Genomic DNA, 26,680 nt, shown 5'->3' on the forward strand with positions numbered 1-26,680 from the left:
ATTTCCCCAGAAGATAAATAATTATGGTCCAATTTTATAAGTGTATCTTCAATTGTTAGAACATACTTTAAATAGGAGCAAATGTGTACCAATTAATTATGACTTAGAACATTATCCTTAGTTCATTGTAGAGCTTTATAATTCACTCTTGAAAAAAAGAAATCCCTGTAAAGGCAGAGCACGATTTTAATTAATTTTTTCTAACTGTTTAATTTTTAACTTTTTCTCCCAAAATGTTTAATTTTTAAATGAGCTTGACTAGCTACATATTTCATTCTCACCATCATATCTCTAATGCAAGAAAAATAAAGTTTAATAAATTGGATCAGTGTTCAAATTAAAGCCATTTAAAGTGATGCTCTTAAACCTTTATTTTTATTCTTCTGAAGTATGCATCAATCATATTAGCTCTTTAAAAATGAGAGCAGCCTTGAATGCACAGATGAGGTTTCACTAACAACAGGATGTGTTCTGCAGTGTTACAACCCAAGCAGTACCAAAATAATGGTAATTTTATCCACTTGACTCGGTTAATACAAGGGGCAAACATCCACATGCTGATCTAGTGCCTTGGAACTGCAATTTTCCAGGAACCTATAATACTAAAAAACCTGTAGACTGGAGAGATTTCAGATATTTAGATAATGATAAAATACACACCCAAAATGACTGGATGACTGAGAAAGCAAAAATCCCCACAAATGGACAAAATTCAATTAGAGGAGTCTCTGTAGGGGCAATAGTTAAAGAGAAATTACTTTGGGGATATTTGCATTTTCATAAGCAATTTTCATTCCCACAAGAGGAACCCCCCCTGTCTACAGTGCCTCTGTAGATTACAAGCCTCTCACAGGAGTAGTTTGTAGTGTTTCATAGCTGTACATTTTGTAGTTTCTGAAGGTAAGCCTTTTAAAAGCAGTATTTTTATCCGATGTCTCAGTTTGTAAGGGCTAAGTTTTTTCACATGTTCCTAATTACTTAGCTTATAGGTGCAGACCTTAAACTTTCCCTGGAGCAGTTGATTGGATGATTTTGATTAGATCTGCAGCACTGCAAGTATACTACTACTGATTTGTTGGCAGTAGAGTTTTCTTAGCAAGGAAAATGGTGACATTTAGGCTATGATCATGGGATCAGCTCCATCCTCTAAGGTCTCCTTCCTTCCCAGAGATGCAAATAATCCTGTGCTTACTGACTACACTGCTGCTAAAATTGCTGGTGTTGGCCCTTAGAATGTAAAAAATGGCTAGCTGGGAAAGCCCATTGAATTGATATGTTTTACTGTAAATTTTGAAAGTGAGGAGTGCTGTCAATTCTGGGGTTAGACATCCACTTCTAGGTACATTGCTGCTGTGTCTGTACTAGCCAAACACAGAGTGACAGTCCTTCCAGCCCACACTTCCTACCTGAATTTATGGGACAGTGGTATAAATGTTTCAGCTTCTATGCTTGTGTAGGAAACATAAGCAAGGTAGGAAATTGAAAGCCCAGCTGAGACCTTTTTGGAAGAACACTGTAAATATGCATGTACTATATATATACTAGGTCTGAATTTGGTAATTTAATTGTAGTTTGAGTTGATATTAATTTAGCAGTAATTACAGTTCTCTATGGCACAGCTGGTTTTGTACTGGTATTATATGCTAAAAAAACCCCAAACAACCAGATCTTTCTGTTTTCCTCACTCCTGACAATATCATGTTTAAGTATCATTGCCACAGCACATCCTTTCTTATGGTATGTTATTATATGAAGAAAAGCACTTTCCAGCCCAAGCAAGGAGGAGTTTCTGGCTGCTCAGGTCCTATTGTAAAACAGTGCAAAGGACAAGAAGAGCAGATTTGGCACAGAGCCCAGCAACAGTGATAAGGTCCCATACTAATTTGGAGAGCTTATGCTACCTGTAGGTTTTGTGGCACATTGTGAGTTGAGGAACTATATGATCATATTTTAGAGTCTTTTGACAACATGATGGTGTTATGAAGAAAATGGCAAGCACGTGCTACCCTTTAGAAATCCCATTAGGATGGTCTGGAAGATGTTGGTGGCAGTAAAGAGAAGCAAATGTAATTTTCAAAAAAACCCATTACTGTTGGACAATAATTTTGAAGTCTCAGAAATGGTCCTCCTTTGTGTCAAATATCAGGAGACTGCTTGTTTACCAGAATCTTAATACTGATTTCTCTTGTAGAATCCCACTCAATGTGAGAGACATTGTCTACTGTACAGGAGTTTCACTGATGGATGAAGATGTATGGGAGTTCATTTGGATGAAATTTCATTCTACCACAGCAGTGTCTGAGAAGAAAATACTATTAGAAGCCTTAACTTGCAGCGATGACAGAAACTTGCTCAACAGGTAAAAAATATTCTATATTTGAATCTGTTACTAGTAATCACTTCAACAGTTATGGATCATCACTTGAGCTTTCATCTAAAGGACAGAAATTTGCTTTTCAAGTACAGGCTTACTGTGTGTTTAAACCATCTTACACTTTTGCATTAATGCATATGAAAATTGACACGTTATGTTTTCAGTTCCAGATTTTCCTTTGTTCATTAGAAATGTTTAAAATCCTGTAATAATTATCAGTATTTTTTGTTACCATGTCCTTTATTTACCATGTCTTGACCATTCTGATCTAACAAATTTTATAAAAGTGCACATGTAAAGTTGCACTCAGCTTTTACTGAAATCTTTTTACCTCAGGATTTTTCTGATTCCTAGATGTGTCCAATCTTTGGAGTCATAGAAATAAACCACTGAACTCACTTGAAGACTTAAACAATTCAGCAATTATCTTTTTCTTCCAAGAGTTCCAGATGGACTGATGTTAGACAATGTGTTTGTGAAACTAAATGTTGTTTCTCCCACTAGACTTTTGAATTTGTCTCTCAACTCTGAAGTTGTCCTGGATCAGGATGCAATTGATGTGATAATCCACGTAGCTCGAAATCCACATGGAAGGGATCTTGCTTGGAAGTTTTTCAGAGAAAAATGGAAAATACTGAATGCTAGGTAAAGATAATAATTCTTCATTTATTTTCATTTTCTTATCTTCATGTAATTTGTGTAAGTATTGTATAGGTGTGTATTTATGTAAGTTCCTGAATCTAGTCCATTCTCTTTTAATCCATAAATAGAGATGTCTCTAAATATGAAATAGCTACATATGAGTCATAAATGCATTTATTCATGGATTATCACACACACGCATAGAGACATTTGTCTCTTAGCAATCATCTGTATATATATTAGTGTATTGTGTCTGTGCTTATGATAATGAATTTTATCTATATGTCAAGTGCTGCAGTCCTATTTTTGCACAGAGGAAAAAATGGCAGTTTCCAGAGGAATTTTTCTTGTTTAAAGTTGGATAGAAAAAATACTCTTTTCAAAAAAATTATTTCAGCTGTGGAAAAAATGCACATTTTGAAACATTTCATTTTCAAAAGGATGTTAATATAGTGTCATCCCCTGTCTTTCCACTCTGTATTTTAGGTGAGTTTCAAGTAATAGAGGAGCAGCATTTTGAATTAAAAATAGATGGACAGAAAGGAGACAAGGTTGCTCCTTATACCTGCTTCTCTTTCTCTTTGAACAAATGCTACATGCTCCTACTCTGAAGACCAGTCAACATTTTAAAATCCTCTTTTGATGAAGATTTTGATATTAATTCAATGATCACAAATTTCTGTAGTTCTTCAGGGACAGCCTGAGGGCCTGAAAGATTGCACAGCAGCTCATCTGATACAGATTAAAAAGGACCACAACTTGGATGAGATTCAGATTCTCAGAGGCAGGTGTCCAAGATTTTAAGGCATCCCATGCCAGGTCACACCTTTGGTGTTGGCAGGAGAGGCATTACAGATCTGTTCTATTCTGGACTTGTGAGAAGCCAACTATTGTACCACAGAATATTTGAAATGGTATATTTAAGGTGCTGTGTTTAAGCAACTAAATCCCAGTGCCTGATGAATACAGGTACAAATTTCCTAGAGGTTTCACAGCATCAAAGTAAGAGTCAAAGCAACTCAGACAGTGAGTTTAGTTTTCCTAAAAATTCAGAAAATTGTTCATGCTGTTTTGGATAATACTTAGTAGTATAGTGAGATTTTAGAAGAAGTTCATCTGGGAAAATAGGTTTGAGTTGGAATTGGTTTTGGAAGTTTTTATTGCAGGAGCATACTTCTTGAAAGCCATTTCCAAAAAAGCTCTAAGAGTGCTGAAGAGTTTAAAAATTAAGAATTCTCTGCTTCTGGTGTTATTATTCCAGGAAATGGACTTTTAGACAGAAACTGGATGGCAGATATATTACTATTACACAAGCCAGTTCAGATAGCAAATAATTTTTCAGGCTCCTCCAGGGATTTATCCAGAGTTTAGGCATGAAGCCATCATGATCTGTATTGCAACAAACACATATGCTGCAGTTGTGTCCTGCCTTAGTAAGTATATTTGTCTGACAACCTGGCTAACACCTGTGATTTTAGATGTGGACAATGTTAAGCAGTGTAGACAAATAGAAAATATTTAAAAAACTGTGCCACATGCCAAATCTTTTGGGTTATAATTTAAAATAGCTTAACTTCACCTAGAATTGAGGTGTATTTATTTCACTTGCTTGGGGTGCATCACTGTGTAATCTGAATTCATAACAATCAGTAAGACCTCATCAAAGACCTGTTATTGTCCTTTTTAAAATGAAAATAACAGACAGTTTGTCTTTTTGCTCGACACTCTCTTTGTGTTACCTTCATTCAGTTTGATCTCCAAACACAAGTCAGATCCACCAAAAATATTGTAGCAGTTGCTTTTTCTAAATGTGACATCCAGTTGAATTTCTTTTGATCACCAAAAGATTCAGTGCAGTGAAATTAAATAGTTAATGCAAGCTGTACGTACATGTTATGTAATAAAGGTAATGTTGTTTTGTAATCATAGATTAGAACCTTTTAGATGAGACTTTGAGAGAGTAGACTCAGACTAATTAATACCTTGCCCCTAACTGTGAAACAGTGACACGATAACATGCAAGGTCCTACACCTCGGTCACGGCACTCCCAGGCTCAGCCACACCCAGACTGGGCAGAGAAGTGATCTTAGAGCAGCCCTGAAGAGAAGGACTTGGAGGTGATGATTGATGAAAAACTTCAGCATGACTTGGCCATGTCTATTCATAACCCAGAAAGCCAACCCTGGGCTGCATCCCAAGCAGGTCAGCAGGGCAGGGCAGGGGATTCTGCCCCTCTGCTCTGCTCTGGTGATACCCCACCTGCAGCACTGTGTGCTCTTCAAGTGTCCCCAGAGTATGAAGGACACGGAGCTGCTGCAGCAAGGAAGGCCATAAAGTTGGTAAGAGGACTGGAACACCTCTCCTACAAAGATAGGCTGAGGAACTTGGGGCTGTTCAGTCCAGAGAAGAGAAGGTTGTATGGAGACCTAATAGCAACTTTCCACTATCTGAAGGGGCCTATCATGAAGCCAGAGGGGGAGTCTTCATCAAGAACTGTAGTGATAGGACAGGGAGGAATGATGAGACACTGGAACTGGTTGTCCAGGGAGATTGTGAATACCCCATCCCTTGGCAGGGTTCAAAGCCAGGTTGGATAAGGCCTTGAGCAACCTGGTCTAGCAGGAGGTGTCCCTGCACATGGAGGGGTGAGGGTTGGGTCTGGATGATCTTTAAAGTTCATTCTAATCCCTTAATGTTCTGTGATTCTATGATTAGGTTTCTGACTTGAGCTTACCACACTACTGCACTTTAAAAATACAAGCCTTATTGTGGAATTATGGTTCAAGAAGAGCATGCACTTCTTGGAGCAAGTGCCAAGGACAGTCACAAAGGTGATATGACACCTGGTGTATCTGACCTATGAAGACAGGTTGAGAGAATTGGGAATGTACAGTCTGGGGAACAGAAGGCTCTGGGGAGACATTATAGCACCTTCCAGTACCTAAAGGGTCCTTACAGGAAAGCTAAAGGGGGACTTTTTACAAGGGCATGCGGTGATAAGGCAAGGGGAAATACCTGCAAACTGAAAGAGGGCAGGTTCAGATTAGATAGTAGGAAGAATTCCTGTACTGTGAGGGTGATGAGGTGTTGTTGGATAGGACTTTGGGCTATCTGGTCTAGTGAAAGGTGTCCCTGCCCATAGCAGGGGGATTGGAACTGGATGTTACTTCCAACCCCAAGTTTTCTAGGATCCTATGATTCAAGTCATCCTTTTTTTACAATTATAATTTATTATTTAATTTGATTCAAATTTAAAGTACTTTGTAGGAAACATTAGTTTAATAAGGTGATATCTCAGCGGTATTTTCCATTTAATTTAGTATAAAAAGTATTGATGTTTCAGATAGTAAAGTGAAATAGCTTAAATTACAACTCTATTTCCTCTTACTTTTAAACATAGCATGTCAAGGAGTTAGAATTGCCACAAAATATTGTTAATCCTTCATATTTTACAGTATGCTTGTATTCACATTGTCCAGAACATTGATGATGTATAACTTCTTCAAAGTCACTCATATAATTTACATAGGTGACTTAAAAATTGAGGTGCCTAACAAGTCTTTAGTAAGAAATCTGTGGGACTAATCTGTGCTACAGCTCTGAAAAAGAGAATTGAAAATACTACGCTTGACTTCATGTTACCTGAGCATGCACTACCTTGTCTCCTAAAGCATTTTCATCCCATGAGCACGTGTCAGTGTGTGAAAATTTAATACATCAGATGCCTATAAGAATTCCTTCACTCTCAAGTGCTGAATCATTTGTCAGAATTTGGGAACTTGACAATATTTGGGAAGGCATTTATATCTGTCCATAGTAAATGGACTATTCTGCCTCTAGAGATTGTAAAAGTGCAAAGCCTGTACAAACGTGGGGCACTGGAGGGTTTACTGCTGCAGAAGGAAAGGTGCAACGGAGAGTCTGTGTCTCCAGAATGTTTCCCTGAAGTTCAGGCATGTAAGGCCCTGATTCTCTTCTGCCATTGTCTTTCCTATGAAGGGTGAAAAGACTGACGCTTGTGAGACCAGACACTTTTCCTATTTATTCTCATGTTTCACACACCTGCAAAATCCTGTTTTGGAAGGTGTCTTTTCTAGCTTTTTTATCATCAGAGCTTATGTAGAAATTGCTATAAATAGCTGACTTCATACCAAGTATACATAATGGGCAGTAATCAGCACAGGTGTGCATGAAGGTATCATTTTTAGTGGAAGGAATTCTGTTCTTGTTTGCAAGAAGGTGGCTACAGTAGGCTGTGGTGGCTACACTAGACTGTAAGAAAAATAAAATCCCTGTAGCTGTTTTTATGTTGCTTGTCTTAAGTGGATTGGTAACCTTGTCAAAATACCCCATCAAGAGGATCTTCCAGTTTTCCAAACAGTCAATTATGTCTGAGACTGTAATAATAAAGGGCTTTGTTAGAAAGTCTAAATGTACTTAACATACCATGAAATCCCTACTTCCCATAGTTTGCCTCTGGATGTCTGTATATGCCAGTGTGACTGAAATTCTGGGAAAAGATATGTACTTGCTGAAATAGCCATTTACGATTCATTTATTAGTGGTCAGGAAGTAGGATTTTTAATACCTCCAACAGAGTTTCTCCTCACAAGAGCTGAAGATAACAAGCAATATAGCGTAAACATTCCGTAAAACAGAATCTTCTCAAAGAGATCCTAGTTCTCTTCCCTCCTCATCTTTCTATACCTACTGCTTTGGCTCTCCTTCTCTTTCTTTCTCGCCTTTGAAAGAACTGTGACTTAGAGTACCTAAGCATTTGCGGGTAATCAATTTGGGATTAACAGAAGCAGAACAGAAAGCTGTGACTGTGCTGGTTCATTTCACTTTGAATTTTGAACTCTTTCTATAAATCAGTCTGTAAAAGTGGACAATGAATTGAATTGTTCCCCCAGATGAACATAATTTCAGTAAAGTCTATTGGTAATACTTGCACGTGTCTGATAGGAGATCTGGATTCCCTGTCTTAAAACCAGTCATGTTTAGATTAGCTAGACACTGCTTTGGACATATGTGCAGATATAGATAAGAGTAATTATTTGTCAAGTGCCTTTTACTATGCTGAATGACATCTAACTTGACTTACTTCTGGTTTCAGTGGAATTATATTCATGCTGGAGACTGAAAAAACCCTAAGCCCAAAACAACAAACCCCAAAAACTTGTAAAATTTAAGGAGTGATCTGGTCAATAGTGATATAGTGCTTCATTTGGAGGATTGAAAAAAAACTTGTGGAAAAACAAGTGAACAGCAGGATTTGAACAGCCAGTTTCAAAGCAACCGCCTGCAAATGTCATTCCTGATTGCTTCTGCATATCTTTTAAATATTCCTTGCCCAGGCTTTCAAATTTTCATTTCAGGTTGGTTCTTTGAAATGCTGCGTTGTGGCCCAGGGGATTATTTTGGTAGTATTACTCCTATCAGCATTATTTATTTTAATTATCAGGTACTGGAACAAGAAAATTTGATGCAGTTCAGTTTTTGAGAGGCTATTTGTAATGTAGATGAGATGGATGAATACAAAATGCAGAGAAGGCTGCAGCACATCAAAAATTCTGATTTAATGGTACAGCTTGAAGGGTTCCTCAGAATAATTCTCCATAGTTGCAGCTCTGCTCCTTCATTGGCACCTGTATTTTGAGCTTTATTTCACAGAATCACAGGATAAGCTGAGTTGGAAGGGATCCACAAGGATCATTGAGTCCAGCCGCTGACCCTGCACAGGGCCATTCCCACTGTGTGCCCAAGAGCATTGTCCAAACACTGCTTCAACTCAGACAGGTTTGGTGCTGTGAGCACTTCCCTGGGGAGCCTGTTCTGGTGCCCAGCCATATTCTGGGTGAAGAACCTTTTCCTGACATCCAGGCTAAACCTCCCCTGACACAACTTCAGGCCATTCTCTCCAGTCCTGTCACTGGGCAGCACAGAGAAGAGATCAGTGCCTGTCCCTCCTTTTCCCCTCATGAGGAAGTTGTAGACTGTCATGAAGTTGTCCCTCTGTTCCATGTAGTAGGAGGTGGTTTGGTTCTCTCCTCCTCTGGATCACTCATCTGTGCCTGTAGTTATACCCATTGTGCTTAATAGCATCTGACTTAATAATTACAAACATTTCAGCCTAGAAGAAGGTCTCAGTCTAGGTTTTCAGCCTGAAATACCAATACCCAGTTTCAGTGCTATTCTCTTGATCCCCAAAATCAATCCCAAAATCAAGCCTTCTCCCTTGATTACAGAAAATTACTTCCTAGTTTTCAGTTAATGTGGCTCTTGCAGTAACTCTCTGTACATCTTCTTTTTGCCCTTGCAGGTATGGAGAAGCATTATTTATGAATTCAAAGCTTGTCAGTGGGGTCACGGAATTCCTCAACACAGAAGGAGAACTAAGAGAGGTAATTTTTAAATTACTTCTGTCATGAGAGGCTGTGTTCGTTGCAAGCAGGGAGCAGGACAGGAACAATAATACAGTTGCCCAGAAACTCTGTTCTGTCTGCTGCCATTGAAGGCCCAACTGCCTGTGTAGCACCAACCTGTGGGGCAGCACAAGGATGAGGAGCAGATCACAAAAGCACACAAGTCTGTAGAGGTGGTGTCAGGAGAGGGACTGTGCAGGCAGTTCTTTGTGCTCGGCTGGATATGAAGGTTTGTCTTTTTCTCTTGACTGTTGGTTGAGAAACTGAAGATGAGACGTTTCTGTCTTCATTAACTTATGCTGTAGAGGGCAGTCCTTGGAAACATCAATGTTGAAAGTAGAAGCTGCCAATGTGTTCTCTGTTTTTCTCTTTCTCACAGTATTTTTCATGTGAGAAAATCTGCTAACTGAATATGCTGGCCAAATGATGCCACAATAATTTGTACTTATTTAGCTGGGAAAGGGTTCTCATTTTAACTTAACACCTGTTCTGACTGAGGTAGTTGTGCAGTTGTGCTACACCCTGTTTAGCACCTACTCAGTGCTGCTCCAAATTGATACAGTGATTCTTATGCAGCACAACCACCATTACTTGAGCTCTGATTGTGCTCTGATGTTTTGCATCTGGCCATTTGTCTGCACTCAAGTCTAGTGGCCTCAGTAGCTTAGGGAAAGGCCACAAGTGGTTTCCTCCCCTCAGGTGGAAATGACACTGTTCAGATTTGAGTTACAGCCCTGCACAAGGAAGCATTTTGTACTCTTATTTTCCACCCTCAGGATAGGATTGGTAAGCTGCCTGGTTATAGTTCCCTAAAAGAAACTGGTATTGTAAACATTTTGTATAAAAAGTACAGACATCCAGTAAAGTGTCTGATTTTGATAGTTTCCAGGTCCCTGTCATGCTTTTAACTGTGATGGGACAGTTGCAGAATCAACCTTTTCAGTTTTGAGCTGAGGCACAGAGATGTTGCTGGAAGTCAAAGCTTAGAAACTGAGATGAATTTGATGTCACCAGGGGAAAAAATAGCTAGTTATTCATAAGTGTTGCTAAAAACCATCTAATTTTGTACAAGTCAGCATAACCTGCAAACTATTGTGTAGATCAGCCTTGCAGTTCTCACTTGGAAAGAACAACAATAATTGAAAACCTGCCAGCACCAGGTTGTAGCAATCCAAGTGCTGGTGCTATACTTTGAGTATACATAAGAAGAGAGTAAGAGCCTTTTCAGTCTGCAGAAAAAATGATCAAAGTTTTCATGTAAGGGAAGGAGTGTGTTTCAGGCATTCAAAGACTATCAAATGCATGCCCACTTGTTATTTTGCTATTCTCTTCTCACTGTAACTATCCCTTCCTTTTTTCAGCAACTGACCTCTATTATATAACCAAAAGGGATCTGCACATCAAAATAAAATTAATGTGTTTTGAAGCTTGGTAAAACCAGAGGGCATCAGTACTGCCTTCTACTGATATTTGCATATAAACCTTAATTAGAAGCAATTCCAGTGCTTCCAGTTTGGTTTCTTAGGTACAAATAAAAGTTTAGAGCAGCCATCTACGCAGTGCAGCAATTGAGCTGCAGGATGGAAGGAGGTAATTATATTAATGTGATCCAGCACTGACATATCAATATCTTCCAGTGCAATGTGAAGCAATTGCATCACATCTAATTGACAGTTTGCTGTCTTAATATATTTCCTATTAAATCTTTCTACCTGATACTGCATTTACTTCTACATTGATTGTGGAAGTTTGTCCTAAACGGCTGCCTTATTTGTATGCACTGGAAATACTTTCTTTCTTTAGTTGCTGCAAATTTAACTTGTTAACTTGCATTTCCAGCTAAAGAACTTTATAAAGAGTTATGAAGGGGGAGCTGCTGTCTCTTTCTCTCGCGCTGTGGAAACAGTGGAAGCCAATGTGCGGTGGCAAAGGCTTTATAAGGAAGAACTGTTCCAGTGGCTAAGAAAATCCTTGACACAGTAATCTGTCTTTTTAGCCAGTCATTTAACATGACTCACTGCAAGAGGAAAAGGAGACATTTTAAAAGTGTTCAACATGGAAATCATGAAGACAAGATCAGATTGCAGGGATAAGGGGCTTTTTGTTTATTATTTTTTTCATTGTGGATTTTTCTTTTTTACACTGAAATCTTGTGAAATTGTCAAGAAGATTTTCAGAAGAGAAGATCATGAATGCTTGTGAAACCCAGTCCTCAATGTACACAACCAAACATGATATTAAGTGGTGCATGTAAATGTCAGGAAAAAAACAAACAAAAAATCCTTCAAAGACTATTTTGTGCATGCTTGTACTGTCTCTGCCTGTATTTTAGCATGCTTATGTACAACAGCCACATTTTGTATGTGAGTTCTGGTTACATCAAAGTTGGGCATTATACAAAGCACAAAGACTCTATGACAATCACTATTTCAATGAACAAAAGGAAAGCAAGGAAAAGGAAATGCAGAAGGCTTCCAGCTTGGGGTGGTATGAGATGTAAAATCAACTTTCCCACTTGCTGCCAGTTTGTCTACCACTCAGATTGTCTCTTAATGATTGCAAAGATGCCAGCTCAGTTTTTGAGTTACCAGTTGTATCTGCAATTTCCATATTCCTTTATTTAAATAAGCAGAATAGTGAGAGGAGAAAGAGAAAAGGGTGAGGAGCAGGGTTAGAGAGAGAAAATGAGAAGGACATCATCATTACATTACAGTAATATACATTCGTTCACTGCTGATCAGTGAAACAGTGTAGTTTCAACTGTGAACGTGTGCTGGGGCAGGAGCTTTGCATTGATATCACAGAATCCATTAACCACCTCTTCTCAGCTACTTTACAAGGCACTGAAACTCACAATGGATTACCCAGGTCACCCAGCCTGTGCAGTAGTAAGTTTTTTAGCTCATAGTACACAAGTATTATAAATAAACATAAGATTCAAATGAAAATTAGAAAAAAAGGAGAATATCTTGCATGCAAAGACTTAAAATTACTCAAGAGGGCTGTCTTTCATGTGGTAGACCAGTCTCTGTAGTGATTTATTATGATAGGTCAGATTCTCTATATGGGCAATACTTCTGCAAATATGGAATGTACTATTTATGCCATCATTGAAAAGTGAAATATGGAGAAAGTGAGAGGGGTGTACATGTGTTCATTTGTACTGACTAATACTAAGAACATGGTTTTCTTTCTGTTCCCTTGTACTTCACATAGACTATTGTTCATGAATGACATTTTTCTTAATCATGTTTGTTTCTTCTCAATCCTTAATCTGAAAGATCAGTGACACAGTGGAATTGTACAATGACTTATCTGCACTCTGAAGCTAAATGCTGAGGATAAAACTGCTGGGGGCCAAATACTCTCTCATGTTGACACTGTGGAAGAAAAAGCCACAAGAAAACAGTTTTCAAGAGTCAGATTGCAGCGGCTTCAGAGGTAGAATGTAGATGTGGGGCAGTGTTTTTGTCCCATCCCAACCTATCCCAACCATCTGACCACATAGTGGCTGTGTGCATTGGGAACACATGGCCCACCAAAGCAGAGAGCAGCCATTCTATCTGGTTGTTGCCCTCACAAGGGATGGAAATTAGCCAGCATGCTTTACACTTGGCAGTTGCTTATCCCCAGTGAGTTGTGACTTGAAACATTAGTGTGAAAAGAGCCAAACCCAACATCTTCAGATATTTTCACAGTTATGTGGAGACAGTGTTGTTTTCTGGGCTCTCATTCCCAAGGAATTCTGCTCCTCAAAAACTAGCAGACCCACCCCCTAACAGAGCTGTTGTACGGATCTTGCATCTGTCATTGTGTGACCTTTACTTTCGGAGGCTGTTGTTTGTGGGTTGGGTGCATGAAATCCTTGTGTGGGCATTTGTTCAGCTGTTCAGTGCTGTGTAGCACATTAGCTTGACTCTCGTGTAACCAAAAGAAGAGGGAATCCTGTGCTCTTGTACTGTTAACTCTTTGCCTTATAGTAAGCCGTAAACCTTTATGCTATGTTGCAGTGCTAGTGAACCTGCTGCCCAGAGACATTATCATGTCAGAGCTGAGTGAAATCCTCCTCCTCCTTTGTATTTTACCTACCTCACAGGGGTGTTGTGAGGCTTGACTAATGTTAGCAAAGCACTTGAATATCTTCTTATGAAAGGCATTTAAAAGTTAAAAGTATTATTTTATGCGGTCGACCAAACTCAACCTTAATGCCAGTATGTAGCATCACATTTTTAATTTCTACAGAGAAAAATCACATGCAGACTTTTTTTTTTATAATAAAAATGCAAGCCAAATACTATTCAATATAACCTCTACCCTGTAATGAAGGCCAAAATTGTGATATCCAAAGAGTGTACAGAAAGCCAAGCCCTCAAATATGAATTGCTTGGAGGATTTCAGAGTGTGAAATGGTCTGTACCTTTACAATTTTATTCAGTATTGTCTTTCATGACTTTTCTTTTCCAGAACCGCAGATTGAACCACATACCTTGCAAGTTGCACATAAAAGATTCTGGTCTTCCCACTGATAACAATATATTCCAAAGTCAAAAGTTCATTACAGCCCATGTGCTCTACACAGTGCACAGAAATTCCCACTCTTACTCATTTGGATTGAATTTCTTGCACATTTAGCTGGTGTTGGATGTAAATTGATATTTTAGTGGCCTTGAGCAACTGGTCTACCACAGATATCAAGTCCTAAGTGTATACATTATACATACCTGTTGATGTGTTGCTTATAATTGTTGTATTCTAATAATATTAGTATTATTGCTCTAAGGTTGAACTGGCCTTTCCATTATAATTCTCTATTATTTTATTTTCTATATTTTGTATTTTGCTGTTTCACACTGAATCAGGATTAAATTTAAATGGATTAAATCTAAAAATCCCATAATTGTTTTCTGCAATATTCAAACATTCTGAATTTTATTAAACATCTTTATAAAACGTTTTTAAAGAAGTTTCACACAGCTGTGTGTTAAAGAATACTTGATTCCTCATGGAAAGTTCTAATACAACCTGCATAGAAAAATCTATTTATCATATTGATTTTCTTTCTCTTTTATCAGTCTTTTTCTTCCCTTGTCCATGTCTAAAGGTGGTCCTCATTTTTATGATTTGGATTGTGATTAGGAAGCCAAATACTCTGTACTTTTCAGCATTTTCTAATCCAGTGTTTGACTTTGTCCTTTCTAGTGAGAGGAGATTGTGCAAAATGCTGTGAATGCTGTGTGGACATGGACATGGGTGTCATTTTACAGAGATTTGATGAGGGTAGAATCTCTAATCAGCCTTTGTATGACTCAGGATCCTTTGTAGTTATTAATTGATATGGTTTCCTAAATCATATAACAAGACATATGCATAGACATGATTTTATGCCAGCAAAACAAAATAGCTATTGTATTTTTATAAAATTGTCCACTACAAGTATCTGGCCTATTACTTTGTAGCTGGTAGAATTATCCATGTATCCACTGCTAATAGCTGTTAAAGTGGTAGTAGCTACTGATTATGACAAGGGCAGAACACTGTGAAAGCATTCTTCTGAAATGACATGTCACTTCTGCTATTACTGGGAGTACTTGGACATTAATTATGGTAAAAAAACTTCATGGGTTCTCAAGTGCATCTAAATTTGTGACCTTTGATTATCTTTTCAGTGACTATAACAAGAATTCTGATATTACATTGGAAACTGAAGGTGAATTTTATGTCGTATTTGGTCTGTTGTAGATATTCCACTGATCTTTAGAGTGCCAAAGGAAATATGCCCTGAAGCAGAAGGGTGCTTTCACAGCAAAGATCCAGAAGCATACAATTAAGTCATTTGTAGTGAAGACTTCATTAAAAATGAAAAGTATGTGTGTGTGTGTGTGTGTGTTTGTGTGTGTGTGAGTGTGTGTGTAAAATCCTCCACAGAGATACTTTTCCCATAAAAATCTAATTTGGATAGAATAAAGCAAAGCTAATATTTGCAGGGGAGGGTGCCTTTATTTAGACACTTCTATAATAAGGTTTTGGTTTTCCACATGATCATAAATGACAGTGAAAATAGACTTTGAGGAAAATGTCCAACTTTCTCTTTGAGGAAAATGGATGTGGTTTTGAAAACTGCTAATGTATATAACAGCTTATACTCTTGCTATGAGTACTCACCATATCAGGCTGCCTGCCCCAAGCAGGTTATATAGCCACAGTGGCAGTATGGGCATGAAGGAGTAAAAGGACCATCCAGCTGTGGAGCAGCCAGAAGAGAGAAGTCTGTTTGCCCAGCTATGGATGGAGCAGTCAGAAAACTGCTGGCTGTATCACCTGCTACTGCTGCCAGAGCACCTGGGTTAGGAAAGCAAGTGGGAACCACTGAAATACAGAAAGGCTCCATCCAACTTTTTTCTGCTGTATGGAATAGGTAGAAGGTCCCTTGGCTAAGTATGGGTTGTGGGTGATCTTCAGAGATGAATGTCATTGCCTTGTGCTAGCAGAAAGCAAAGGTCCAGCTAATGAACCTGCACTGCTCAGAAAAAACATAAGTCCTGAGCTCTGGCCACCCCAGCTGAAAAGCGCTGACCGAAATGTTTGTAAAGGTCTAGAATATTACAGTGTCCCTTCTTCAGAAGTATTTCGAACAGTCAAATATTTAATTATCTAGTATGGATGGTAACACAGACACTCTTTTTCTTTATGATGTTTTTGTTAATATTTGAAAGAGTAACAGGAATTTCTTGTGCTTTTTTCTGACAGGTGGGTTGGAAGGATGTACTAAAAATTATTTGTGGTAGTAATTCTAGTAATAGTGGTAACTGTACTCATACCATATAAAAACCCAAAAAAAACAAAGAACAAAGAGAAAACCAAAAAACCACCAATCAGATGCCTGTGTAAACCTGTATGGCACACAAAGGGGTGATGGTGCAGCACCCCTTTTGCATACAAAAACGTAAAAAATTGGCCACTTTGTTTCTCATACAATTCTGAAAGGTTCTGCCAGTCTTAATACCAATTCTGAAACTCAGTGAAGCCACTCTGACTTGAGCAAGTAGTCCGTGCTGACATGAGTAATTTTGTTTTCAGTGGGCAAGAAGGGAAGAAAGGATTTTTCACTAAAGTAAGGCCACATGCCCTCATTAGGCAGGATTTTGAAATCAAGTATATTTTGAAGAATGTGGTTACACTTAGCTCTGTATGGTGTCCATGCTGACAGTGGAGGAGGATTCTGAGCTTGATCTCAGAATCTGGTAACACAGTTGAGACTGGAATTTAAAAGACATATGGAGGCAGTTTCATTGAGATATGTTTAAGGAGAATCACCCACATGAGATGTGCTGTGAGTCAGACCAAATGTAATTTCTCAGAAGAAAAGGCATTTATATTTGACTGATTCTTAACTAGTGAAGTAAATGTGATTTTGCCAAACAGAATTTCAGAATGCTTTGTTTATTTAATGTGTATCATTTCCTAAGAGCATCAAAGCAGTGCTGGTAGAGAACACAGGTGAGAAGCTTTGTGAGTGCAGAGGGGCCGTACTGCAGCAGGCAGGCATGAGCCAGGAGGCTCTTGCCAGTGTTCCAGTGTTTTCTGGACAGTGTCACTTGATCAGGATAGCCATGGTACAATGGACCAGCCCAGCAGCCAAGATGCAATATCAGTTTTTTGTGATACGTTTCACTCCACTTAATATGTTGGTTTCTGTAATTTCAAAATAATCTGCAGGCAGACTGGTGGAGCGTGTGTGGCTGCAGAGCCTCTGTTGGTGCCCAGGGAGGCAGATCCATTGAAGTGACTGATGTGAATTCCAGCTGAGGATCTTCCCCATTGCTCCCAAAACAGCCCTGGAGGTGGCACCTCGGCTGCTGTACAGGATGTTTCATGTATTTGTATCTAGGTTTCAGTAGCTCATATTGAATGACAAAAGTTTTTCATTTTCCTTTAGCTTTTCATTAGAATAATACTTTGTGATTGATTGCAATATGGTAAAGCTTTATAATATTTTTGGAGAACTGTAGAATACTGTGCTGTGAAGAGTGTGGCTACTACTCTCTCTTTTTCCTGCAAACAGTAGATTTCAGCAGAGATGGACTTTCCTGGACTTAGACACTCAGTGAAGAAAAAAATAAACTCTGACTCATTTCTAATGGAATTCATTGTAATTACTGTATAACTACCCTGTATAAAGACAGCTTTATTATATGTGTAAATGTAATTTTGCTATGTTGTTGTTAGGTTTGAGAGACAATAGGCTTTGGTGTGGGTGAAACATACAGCCTTATATAAAAACAGAGATTGTATCTCCCTGTCTGATGATTTACTGAAAGGGGTTCAGTTGCTGTATTTTTGCAGAAGATAAACTAGTTCTCTGAAAACTAACTACACACACATCAATTACATAAATGAATCATATTATTGAAAAGAAAGGATTGATGATAAATTTAATTATTTTTCCAAGACTCCACATGTAAGACGTTTTGACACCTTAAGAAGAAAGAAGTCATCCTGCAGCTGTTAATGCTAGTTAAAATAGATGAGTCCCTCTGTTAATTCTGTCTCAACCTTAGATTAATTCTGAATATTGTAATTAGAAGAACATAATTTTCCATCCATTTTTCTCAAATCTGTACTCTTTGGAATTCAGGTTTTTGTCACATAAGAGGTATCATGTAAACTGACTCTGTTTAGGAACAGTTCACCAGTGTTTTCACATAAATGCATGTTTGCCAGATCAGAATGCCATTTTCATATAGAGAAAAGCAGATGATTACATAATACCACATTTCTCTTTCTGTGTACCATGTGTGCATGCTTGTATGTCTTTTTGTTCGGGACATTTTGCTCTGAAAAATTATTCATTGGTTATTTGTATTTATAGATCTTACCCAAACAGTTTCAACTCAGCAAAACAGTTAGATGTAAGGCAGGATGTGAGGCTGTGTTGACCAAGATTCCACCATATATATATAAATCTGTAGGCAGTCCTACTGATGTCTGTGGGATTAATCATGCACTTCAAATTAATGTATACTCACTGTAAGCTCCTGCATATGACTGAACTAGTATTTCTGGAGTGTGATTTAGGTTGAAACCTGTTTCTGCACAGGTTTCAGGTGCAGTATATGGTGATATGTTATTGCTGAATTTTAAATTACAGCTTTATATAGAGCCAACTACTCTCTCTCATTTTTCTTTTTTCACAGAAAAGTATATATTTTGCATATAGAAGAGAGATGTTTACTGATTCTCAGTATATCTAAAATGCCACACTGAACAAAGTTTTTCATTTATTGGAGCCTTCTAGGCTTTTTGAATAAAAGCAGAATTATTCTTACAATGCTAATTAGTGAATATAGAACTAATCAGAAATTGAAACCATTAGCCAAATAAAATACATGAATTTTTGAGAACAGTATTTTTTGTTACATGCCTTTAACAATGATTACATAAATATGGGACCGCTGTGTGAATTTTTATTCCTCTCTAAGGACCGAGTAAATGGAATTTCTTTTTAAGAGAAACTTGATCTTCTGTATTTTAAGCAAAACAAATTTGAATTTTGTCTCTGATAATAAAATTTTGTATAGTAATGTGTAATTCATCACTGTCTTAATTTTCTGATGTGGAGACGTGGCTGTGATAAATAATTCCCAACCTTTTGATTGTGTTCCCATTTCATTGAGATAACAGTTTAATAACTGAGTAGGTACGCTGATGTTTTACAATGGAAACCGTACAAGAGAAGGTATTTTTTGACATGAGGAATTTCTCAAAACATATTGAAATTCTGGGACTAGTAGAAAGCAGAGAATCAAAGAAAAATACAAAATCTGGGCTTGGAGGTACTCTTAAGCACTTCAAGACTGACAGGACTAAGAGTGGAGAAAAGAGCAAAGACTCTTGTGCTTTTCTAATTATGTAAATTTTGAATAAACAAAAAGATCTTTTCATTGGTAAAAGTGATTTCAACTACAATGCAGTTCAAATGACTTTTTAATAGAGTCCTTGAATCCAGGCTATTATTTTCCTTTTTTGAAGAACAGTTTTCAGTAACAATGAGATGTGAAATACGTGCAATTATTTACCCATTGGATACAATCATGTTCCCACGGAAGTCAATTGGAGCTTTGACATTGACATCACTGGAAGTAAAAGCCAGCCCTGTATTTTTCAAAATACGGCTTTCAACGCCAGAATGCCTTTTTCTTTAGCAATAAAGATGTTTTTTCTGTATTGCACATCTTAGTCTGCTGAAAAGCTGAAGGGAATTTTTAAGGTTCTGATTTTGCAAAGCACAATAGGCAGCTTTGATGTTTGGAACTGAAGTAAGCAGAGCTGAGGCCTGAATTAGTATGTTTATAGTATCCCACCTTTAAACACTTCACTGTACTATACCAGGGCTAGAATTTCAAACATCCAATATGCATGATGTCAGCAGAGTATGTAAACATGTAACTTTCATTCCCCTTTTTTCCCCTTGTTAAGGTCTGGATCAGGAGTTCAGCAGGCCTAAGGAGTTGGCTTAGGGGCCAACAGGGAGCTTTCACATTAAGAGGAGATAGTGGAATGTAAGATTAAATATGAGAGGCCAGGATGTACTGCCTGAAGAAAGGTCTTTGCCCCTCCCTTTTCTGCTACGTCTCTCTGTGACTGTTGAATAAGCTGAGAAAAAGGACATGACCACCTTGGAAGCATCCCTGGAAGGATGTGAGGAGAGCAAAATGGCACTTCCCTCTGAAATCCCACTGGCAGCACATCTCCTAATCCAACATCAGAGAGAACATACTTGTTTCTCCCCAGTGTGGTTACTGCAATCAGCAGCACTTCAGTCTGGCTGAGATGCTTTCAAGTTGAACATTTTCATACAAGGCCAAATGAAGAGCTGTTTATTTGCTCTCAGCTCAGTGTCTTCAGTAAAAGCAGAACTTTAAAGGGATCCATTTTCTTTGAAAGCTCCTCAGCTGAGCTGCAGGGTGTAGGAGGAAAAGAAGCCTAGAGCCTTTGGTTTGTAAATTGACTTAGGAGTATTTGCTATCTTAATAACAGAAAATCAGCTTTTGCTGGCTAATTTGCTACTTCCTCCTCTTTATAGCAAAAATATAGGTAGTTCCTTTAAGCAGCACCTTCAGCGTGGAAGCCACCACTCGGAGTCGCAGTGCTGTCAGAGGCACTCTGCTGCATATTGCTAGGAAAGTGAAAAGAAGCAATTCAGTGAGCTGATGACAGTCCCATCTTTTCTGAGAATTGAGCACATAAACCTCATGTTAGGGGAACAGTATTGAGATTGACATGACTGAAGCTGTCTTACAGATAGGATGGGAAAATGAGCACAAAGATATTTGTAAGAAAACTGTATTGAAGGTAAGTTATGTGAAGTAATGAGGGTGTCCTTGGGAAATTAAAGCTTCATTATGCTGAAACTTAGTCTTTGAGTTAGCATCCACATTTACTGTGGCCAAAATTGAATTAAACTAAAATTTCCTGAAAGGTTAAAAGGAGATGTGCTGCACCATACCAGTGGCTGTTTGCTTTGTGGGGCTGATGCCAAACTATAGAAACTCCTCTCTATTGTTTGAAGCAGCAAATTACCCATGCTCTCCTCTCTGTGGCAATTTGTCCAAAGCTAATCCATTAGAATCTGGACTAATGGTGCAAGGCTCAGTGAGAACTGATCAGCAGGGTCATGGTGAGACTGGATCCTTATGGCACTCATTCCGTGTGTCACCTCCTGCCCCATCTAGCACGGTCCTATTGCTCTGCTTCTCAGGCCACAGCAACTTGTAGGAACAGCAGGGAGAGCCCGGGTGAGTTTTGTGAGGTTTTGTCTTTGTATTTTTTTAATAAGAGGGCTGCAGTGAGGAAACCAGGGCAGAAGAATCTAAGGGGCCTTGGTCTTCTGTGGTGCTAGCCTTCATTCCCTGATCCACCAAAGTGCCTCAATCCTTGCTGCACTGCTAGGGCTGAGCAGCAATGTTAGGGCTCAAGCCCTCGTGTATCATTTTCATTATGTAGCGTATTGGACCTAGAGTTAATTACTCATTGTATTGCTAAAGCATTATTTTTAGCAGGCATCATTTTGCTTACAGAACTTTTTCAGGAGTCATTTTGGCTGCTCTACTTACTGTCATTTTTGACCTGCTCATTGCAGAAGGTGAGGAGAAAGAGGGAGAGGATAATAAGATGCTATTACATGACATGTCTATTACAGTAATTCATTTCATGTGGCACAGAGCTGTTGCCAATGATAAATGCATGTTCCTGGTACAATTATGAGATGTACCTTGAATTTTTCAACAATGAAACTGTCAAAAGGTTGCAGTAGGCACAAGTACAAATGTGAATCTGGCCCTTAAAAAGATTAAATAGTGTTTTTAAGAAATGTTATCATTTTCAGAGATGCGCTTTTAGATCCATTAAGTCTTTACAGTTAATACCAAAAGTGTACATTGTTTCTGTTGTACAGTCATGGTTGTAACACATCTTTTTCTTATCCCACTTGTCTGCTTGGCTAATTGATATGTTTCAAATACATTTTTATAGAGGTTACAGTAATGATGGAATAATGGAAGTCTTTGAACAAAATCAGCATATATTTCCATATATGTGTATAAGTGGGAATCAGAGCAGTTCTGTCCATTTAAAATGCCTATAATGTTTTAGGTGGTTGATATCAAAAGTAGATTAAACCTAGTAGGTAAGTAACCCCAAAGACACGTGTTCCTCCAAAGGAGACCATGTCAGTGTGGAGAGCAGAAGCAGTTTGAGGAGGGGTTCTTTCTTGATTGTTTTCTGAAGATCTGTGCAGCTGTAAAGAACAAGCAGAGGAAGATCCCAACTGAAAATGGGGACACAAAAAAAGCAAGTGAGGAAAAACAAAAAGCCAAGACAAAAAAGCAAGAATGGGGACTGTGACTCTGGGAAAAGCTTACAGAAAAGGCACTTAAAAGTAAATTTTGAAAGAAAAGACTAAAAGTTATGTAGAGGGGGTTATTTCACATCAACAGATCCAGTTAATGATAATCTCCAGTGGAACCACCATGATAGGAGACAGCTGAATATTTTCACTAGACAAGATTAATGAAACATGCACTTTAAAATATTACTCCTGCAGTTACCATCAGCTGTAAGATGTTATTTCTGCTTAAGAGAAATGCTGGTGGACAATTACAGCTAAATGAAGGGTTTGAGAAGCAGTAAAAGGTCAAGACTTCCATAGTGCCTTGTTATGCCTGGTTTAGGCTGGTGAGCCCAGAAGCCTTGGTTAGGATTTCACTGAGTGTACTCTGCAGCTGCAGATTTTTCCCTTTAGTTTTGAACCCAATTAAGCCATAAACTGTACCATGTATCCAGAGTGTTCGTACCATATTAAAATACATTAACTGCTTAGAGGGAGCTCTTGCTTGAGCTAAGTTTAGTTCACACAATTCAGTAGGAGATAAAATGGTTGACTCAGGAATATTTTTGTTCTTCTTCAATCTCCATATTGTAGACCATATTTTTCAGTAGCTCCTAGTTCAACCTGGGAAATATAGATAAATAAAAACTAATGCCAAAATATCAGGATCATGGTTCATAAAAGCTCTGTCTACATCTGTCTGTACATAATTCATTCTTCTATGACCTTGTCTACTATAAAAACTTCGAAGGCATGGATCGGGTTTGCATTTTGCTATTTTTGTGTGCACAATAAATTAACATGGGTAAATATTTAGTTGATGTAGCTGCATGGAATTTCTATGGAGGCTAAGTAATCAAAATTACACACATAGTAAGTGGGAAAATGAAAGTCATATTTTTAAAATTACGTGGCAAATGCAATTGCAACTTTAAAAGCATTTCACTTACATTCAGCAATTGTACTTTGTAATTGGGTATAAAATGGTGCTAAGTATTTTAAGTGTCTAAATAATTTGTCTAGGCTTATAAAAGGACAAAATTCTACTACTTCCCCTCTACATATATTAAACTTACATCTTCTGATGCAGAAGCTACATTTCAGGAATTGGTGTAAACAATGAGATTTGCTGAATCGAAGGGATTAAAGGAAATGCATCATGTTAATTTGCTCTACAAACTTGAGCAAACTAAGTGCACATATGTACAGACAAGGGGATAAGCTCAAAACAGAGCTCACTCACTTTCAGTTGGGCAAGATCGAGTTTGTCTTCCTAATAAGTCAGTATATTCACTTCTGCATCATGCTAGCAACTTCTGATTTGCGTCAGAGCTGGTGGCAGAAGACTTTTATCCAGTGGTCTGAAAGCACAGCACAGCTGGGACTTCCATGTGTCCTCGAAGTAATGATTCAATTAATGTACTATCCAGTCCTATGCTGGCAGATCTAGAGAGATTTGAACAGCTGAGACAATGCAGTGTAATCTACTGCTTCCAAAGAGCCTGGTTCCTACAGTGTGTGTCAGACTTGCTAAGTTTAGTTGTCTACTAGATAGATCAGCCTGCATCTGAGCTGGTTGTTGAAGATCCCTTAGTCAACATGGTGAAAAAAACAACCAATCTCATCATAAAATATGCAACTAATGCAGTAAGGTGGATAGAAATGCTGAAATAAATTTTGGTAGTAAGATAATGTACATAGGAAATGTTAAGGCATAACCTGAAGTGAAAGATGAGCTTATGGGAAAAAACTTAATGATATTCACTGTTAATTAAATTAATAATTGAAGCCCAACTCAGGCGGTTGGACAGAACCCGAATGTAGAAAAGCAAACCATCAAGCTACGGGAGCCTCAGGAGGACTTTTGGATTTTTTTTCATAGAGATCTGTCACTTGTGTTAGATAGGAAGCAATAAATCCCAATCAAAATATGTTTGAAGATAGACACTGTCTGTTCTGACTGATGACAATCCTCTGGAGTGGATAATTGCTGCGGAGTAGAATAATTGATTCTTTGCTTTAATCTGATTTAAAACCAGATTTTTTTTAAACTCATTATGTGAGATACTCGCTTTTGTTCACTTGATTTGTATGTATTTAGGATTTGCCTGTTTACTGATGATATTACTCAAGAGCAGACTAGTGTAACTCCAGGACTGCTCCAAGGGCAGAGAGCAGATGGAGTCACTGAGCAAGGCTCTGGTTTGCTTCATTGCTGAATAATATATTTTTTTCCTGTGTCTTTGATGTCATGGTAGGGAAGATGTTGTTTGATACAGAAGATCCTTTATATTGTGTTGTCTTTTCAGTTTGTAATATCTTGTGTCATAAAAAGAGAAGTAGGTAGTATTTAAGCACTATGTAGTGCCATACATAATAATTTCTTTATTTGTTGTGTAGTGCAGCCACAAGGCAATAAGTTATGAACAAGGTAGCTGTAGAAAAAAAGAAAGAAAAAAAGAAAGAAAAAAAGAAATAAAAAAAGAAATAAAAAAAGATTATAGGAATATAAAACAAAATGAATACTCATTATTTTGAATGAAGGCATTGGATTTAAATGGATTAGCATGCAACTTTAATCTGATATGGGAAAAGGGTACCAGACAGCTGAATACTTAGGGAAGAAAGATATTGAGAGAGAAGTATGGAAGTGGAATAGTGCAGTGTCAATAATCTGGAGAGTGTGTATAGAGATAAATTATTGCCTTTGACCAAGAAAAAAACTGCTTTAGGCTGCACAGCCTCTATGCATATTTCAAACCATTGAAACATGGTAGACAAGTGAAAGAATAGAAATGGAACAATTATTACCTACTACTGGGATTCAGAAAATTGGGGGTGGCAATACACAACAATTATGTATACTTAGGCAGCCAGAGTGTTGCCCTTTAATAACTCTAATATTGATCATTAGGTTGTTAAATCAAAAGTGTTGGGGAAAAAAGGCATTTCTGGAGTTGGGGAGGATAATAAAAGCAAGAGCATTAAGTAGCATGAATTTACCAAGTACAGATCTTGCATGATAAACTGAATGATTGTTCTTTTTTTTTTATCTTTGCAAGATTATTGGATGAATTCAGACCAGTAGCTATCAGTTATTTAGATTTTCATAAAGCATTTGACAGCCGCCTTCCAAATTAATTCAAATTGACCAGGAAACAAACTTGTTCATATAGAGTGAAATTAAAAACTGTTAACAAAAGATAAGGAGGAGTGGCAATCTGTAAGACTTGGGTGGCATATCTAGAGGATATCCTGATTTCCTCAAATTTCAATATCTTGTTAATGATTTCTCAGAAAGGAAGGAAAAATCTGCCTCTTAATGAAGTGTACAGTGTGAGGGACTTGTTAACAACTGTGAGAATGGGGAAAATTTATGAGACCCTAAGTAAAGAATTTTATAATAGACAAGAAATAAGATTCAGCTCTAATTTCAGGCTAATTCTCCTGGGAAAAGTCATTCACAAGCTCAGTTACTTAGTTATTCAGGAAAATGGAGAAATCTAAATAGTATCAGAGCAACATAATCTAGAGGAACTGTCAGAGCAAAGCAAGTGCCAGTTTGCAATGAGCTGTAGTAGCAAAATGAGCAGGTACCATTATGGGATCTCACTGTAAAGCATGACTTATTAAGCAAGGAATCTTTGTCTACCAATTTTAGTTTGACTACAATTGGATATAGTTTTTCATTCGCAGAAAGAATTTAAGAAATAGGAATGAATTCAGGGTGAGAAATAAAACAAGATTTAAAGAGATGGTAATTGATTCCTCCAATTCCGTGTCTCAACTTGTTAATGGCAAAGAGATCATGAAAATAAAATGTGTGTATGTATTTATCCATAGGTATAAGAAAATTTTAGAAAATTTTAAATGAAAGGCCAATCACTAAAACAGCCTATGAGTGCAGTAAAGTGGAGGAAGTTTCTATGATTATATCTGAAGACAAGAAGAATCTTAATACGTATAGGAAGAGTATTTGCAGTGTTATCTTGAAGTACATTGATCATTTATGTGTTTACTATTTGGATCCTTACATCTGCTATGATAACATGGGCCTTTAGAGGCAAAAAGAAAGCCAAGGGAGAAGTGCCCATAGCTTAGCTGTCACATATTTAATAGAATGGATGGGGTAAATCTTCCAGGAAGAATAATGGGACGAAGGTAAAAAAAAGAATGCCAGACCCAGGTGACTGGTCTACCTGCTATTGCCTCTCCAGTCTAAAAAACATTACAAAAGGTGAATCAAAATCAATAGTGGGTCAGATTTACTGCCCACTCACATCTTTAAATTTCCCCATCTGCTGTCAGTTTGTGTCTGTAAAAGATGTTTGAAAAACATCAACCACCTTCAC

At 37.9% G+C, this 26,680-nt stretch overlaps 1 protein-coding gene across 1 annotated transcript in view; it reads left to right on the forward strand.

Moving 5' to 3' along the window:
- The window catches only part of TRHDE (thyrotropin releasing hormone degrading enzyme), a 200,991-nt gene extending 187,155 nt beyond the window's left edge, over nucleotides 1-13,836 (forward strand). The window contains exons 16-19 of the mRNA XM_064419515.1: nucleotides 2,192-2,359; nucleotides 2,879-3,019; nucleotides 9,340-9,421; nucleotides 11,282-13,836. Coding sequence (XP_064275585.1) covers nucleotides 2,192-2,359; nucleotides 2,879-3,019; nucleotides 9,340-9,421; nucleotides 11,282-11,425 — 535 coding nt within the window. The 3' untranslated portion in view covers nucleotides 11,426-13,836. The remainder of the gene's footprint in view (nucleotides 1-2,191; nucleotides 2,360-2,878; nucleotides 3,020-9,339; nucleotides 9,422-11,281) is intronic.
- Nucleotides 13,837-26,680: the final 12,844 nt, after the last annotated feature.

Source organism: Passer domesticus, chromosome 5 (genome assembly GCF_036417665.1).
Source record: "Passer domesticus isolate bPasDom1 chromosome 5, bPasDom1.hap1, whole genome shotgun sequence".
NCBI lineage: Eukaryota > Metazoa > Chordata > Aves > Passeriformes > Passeridae > Passer > Passer domesticus.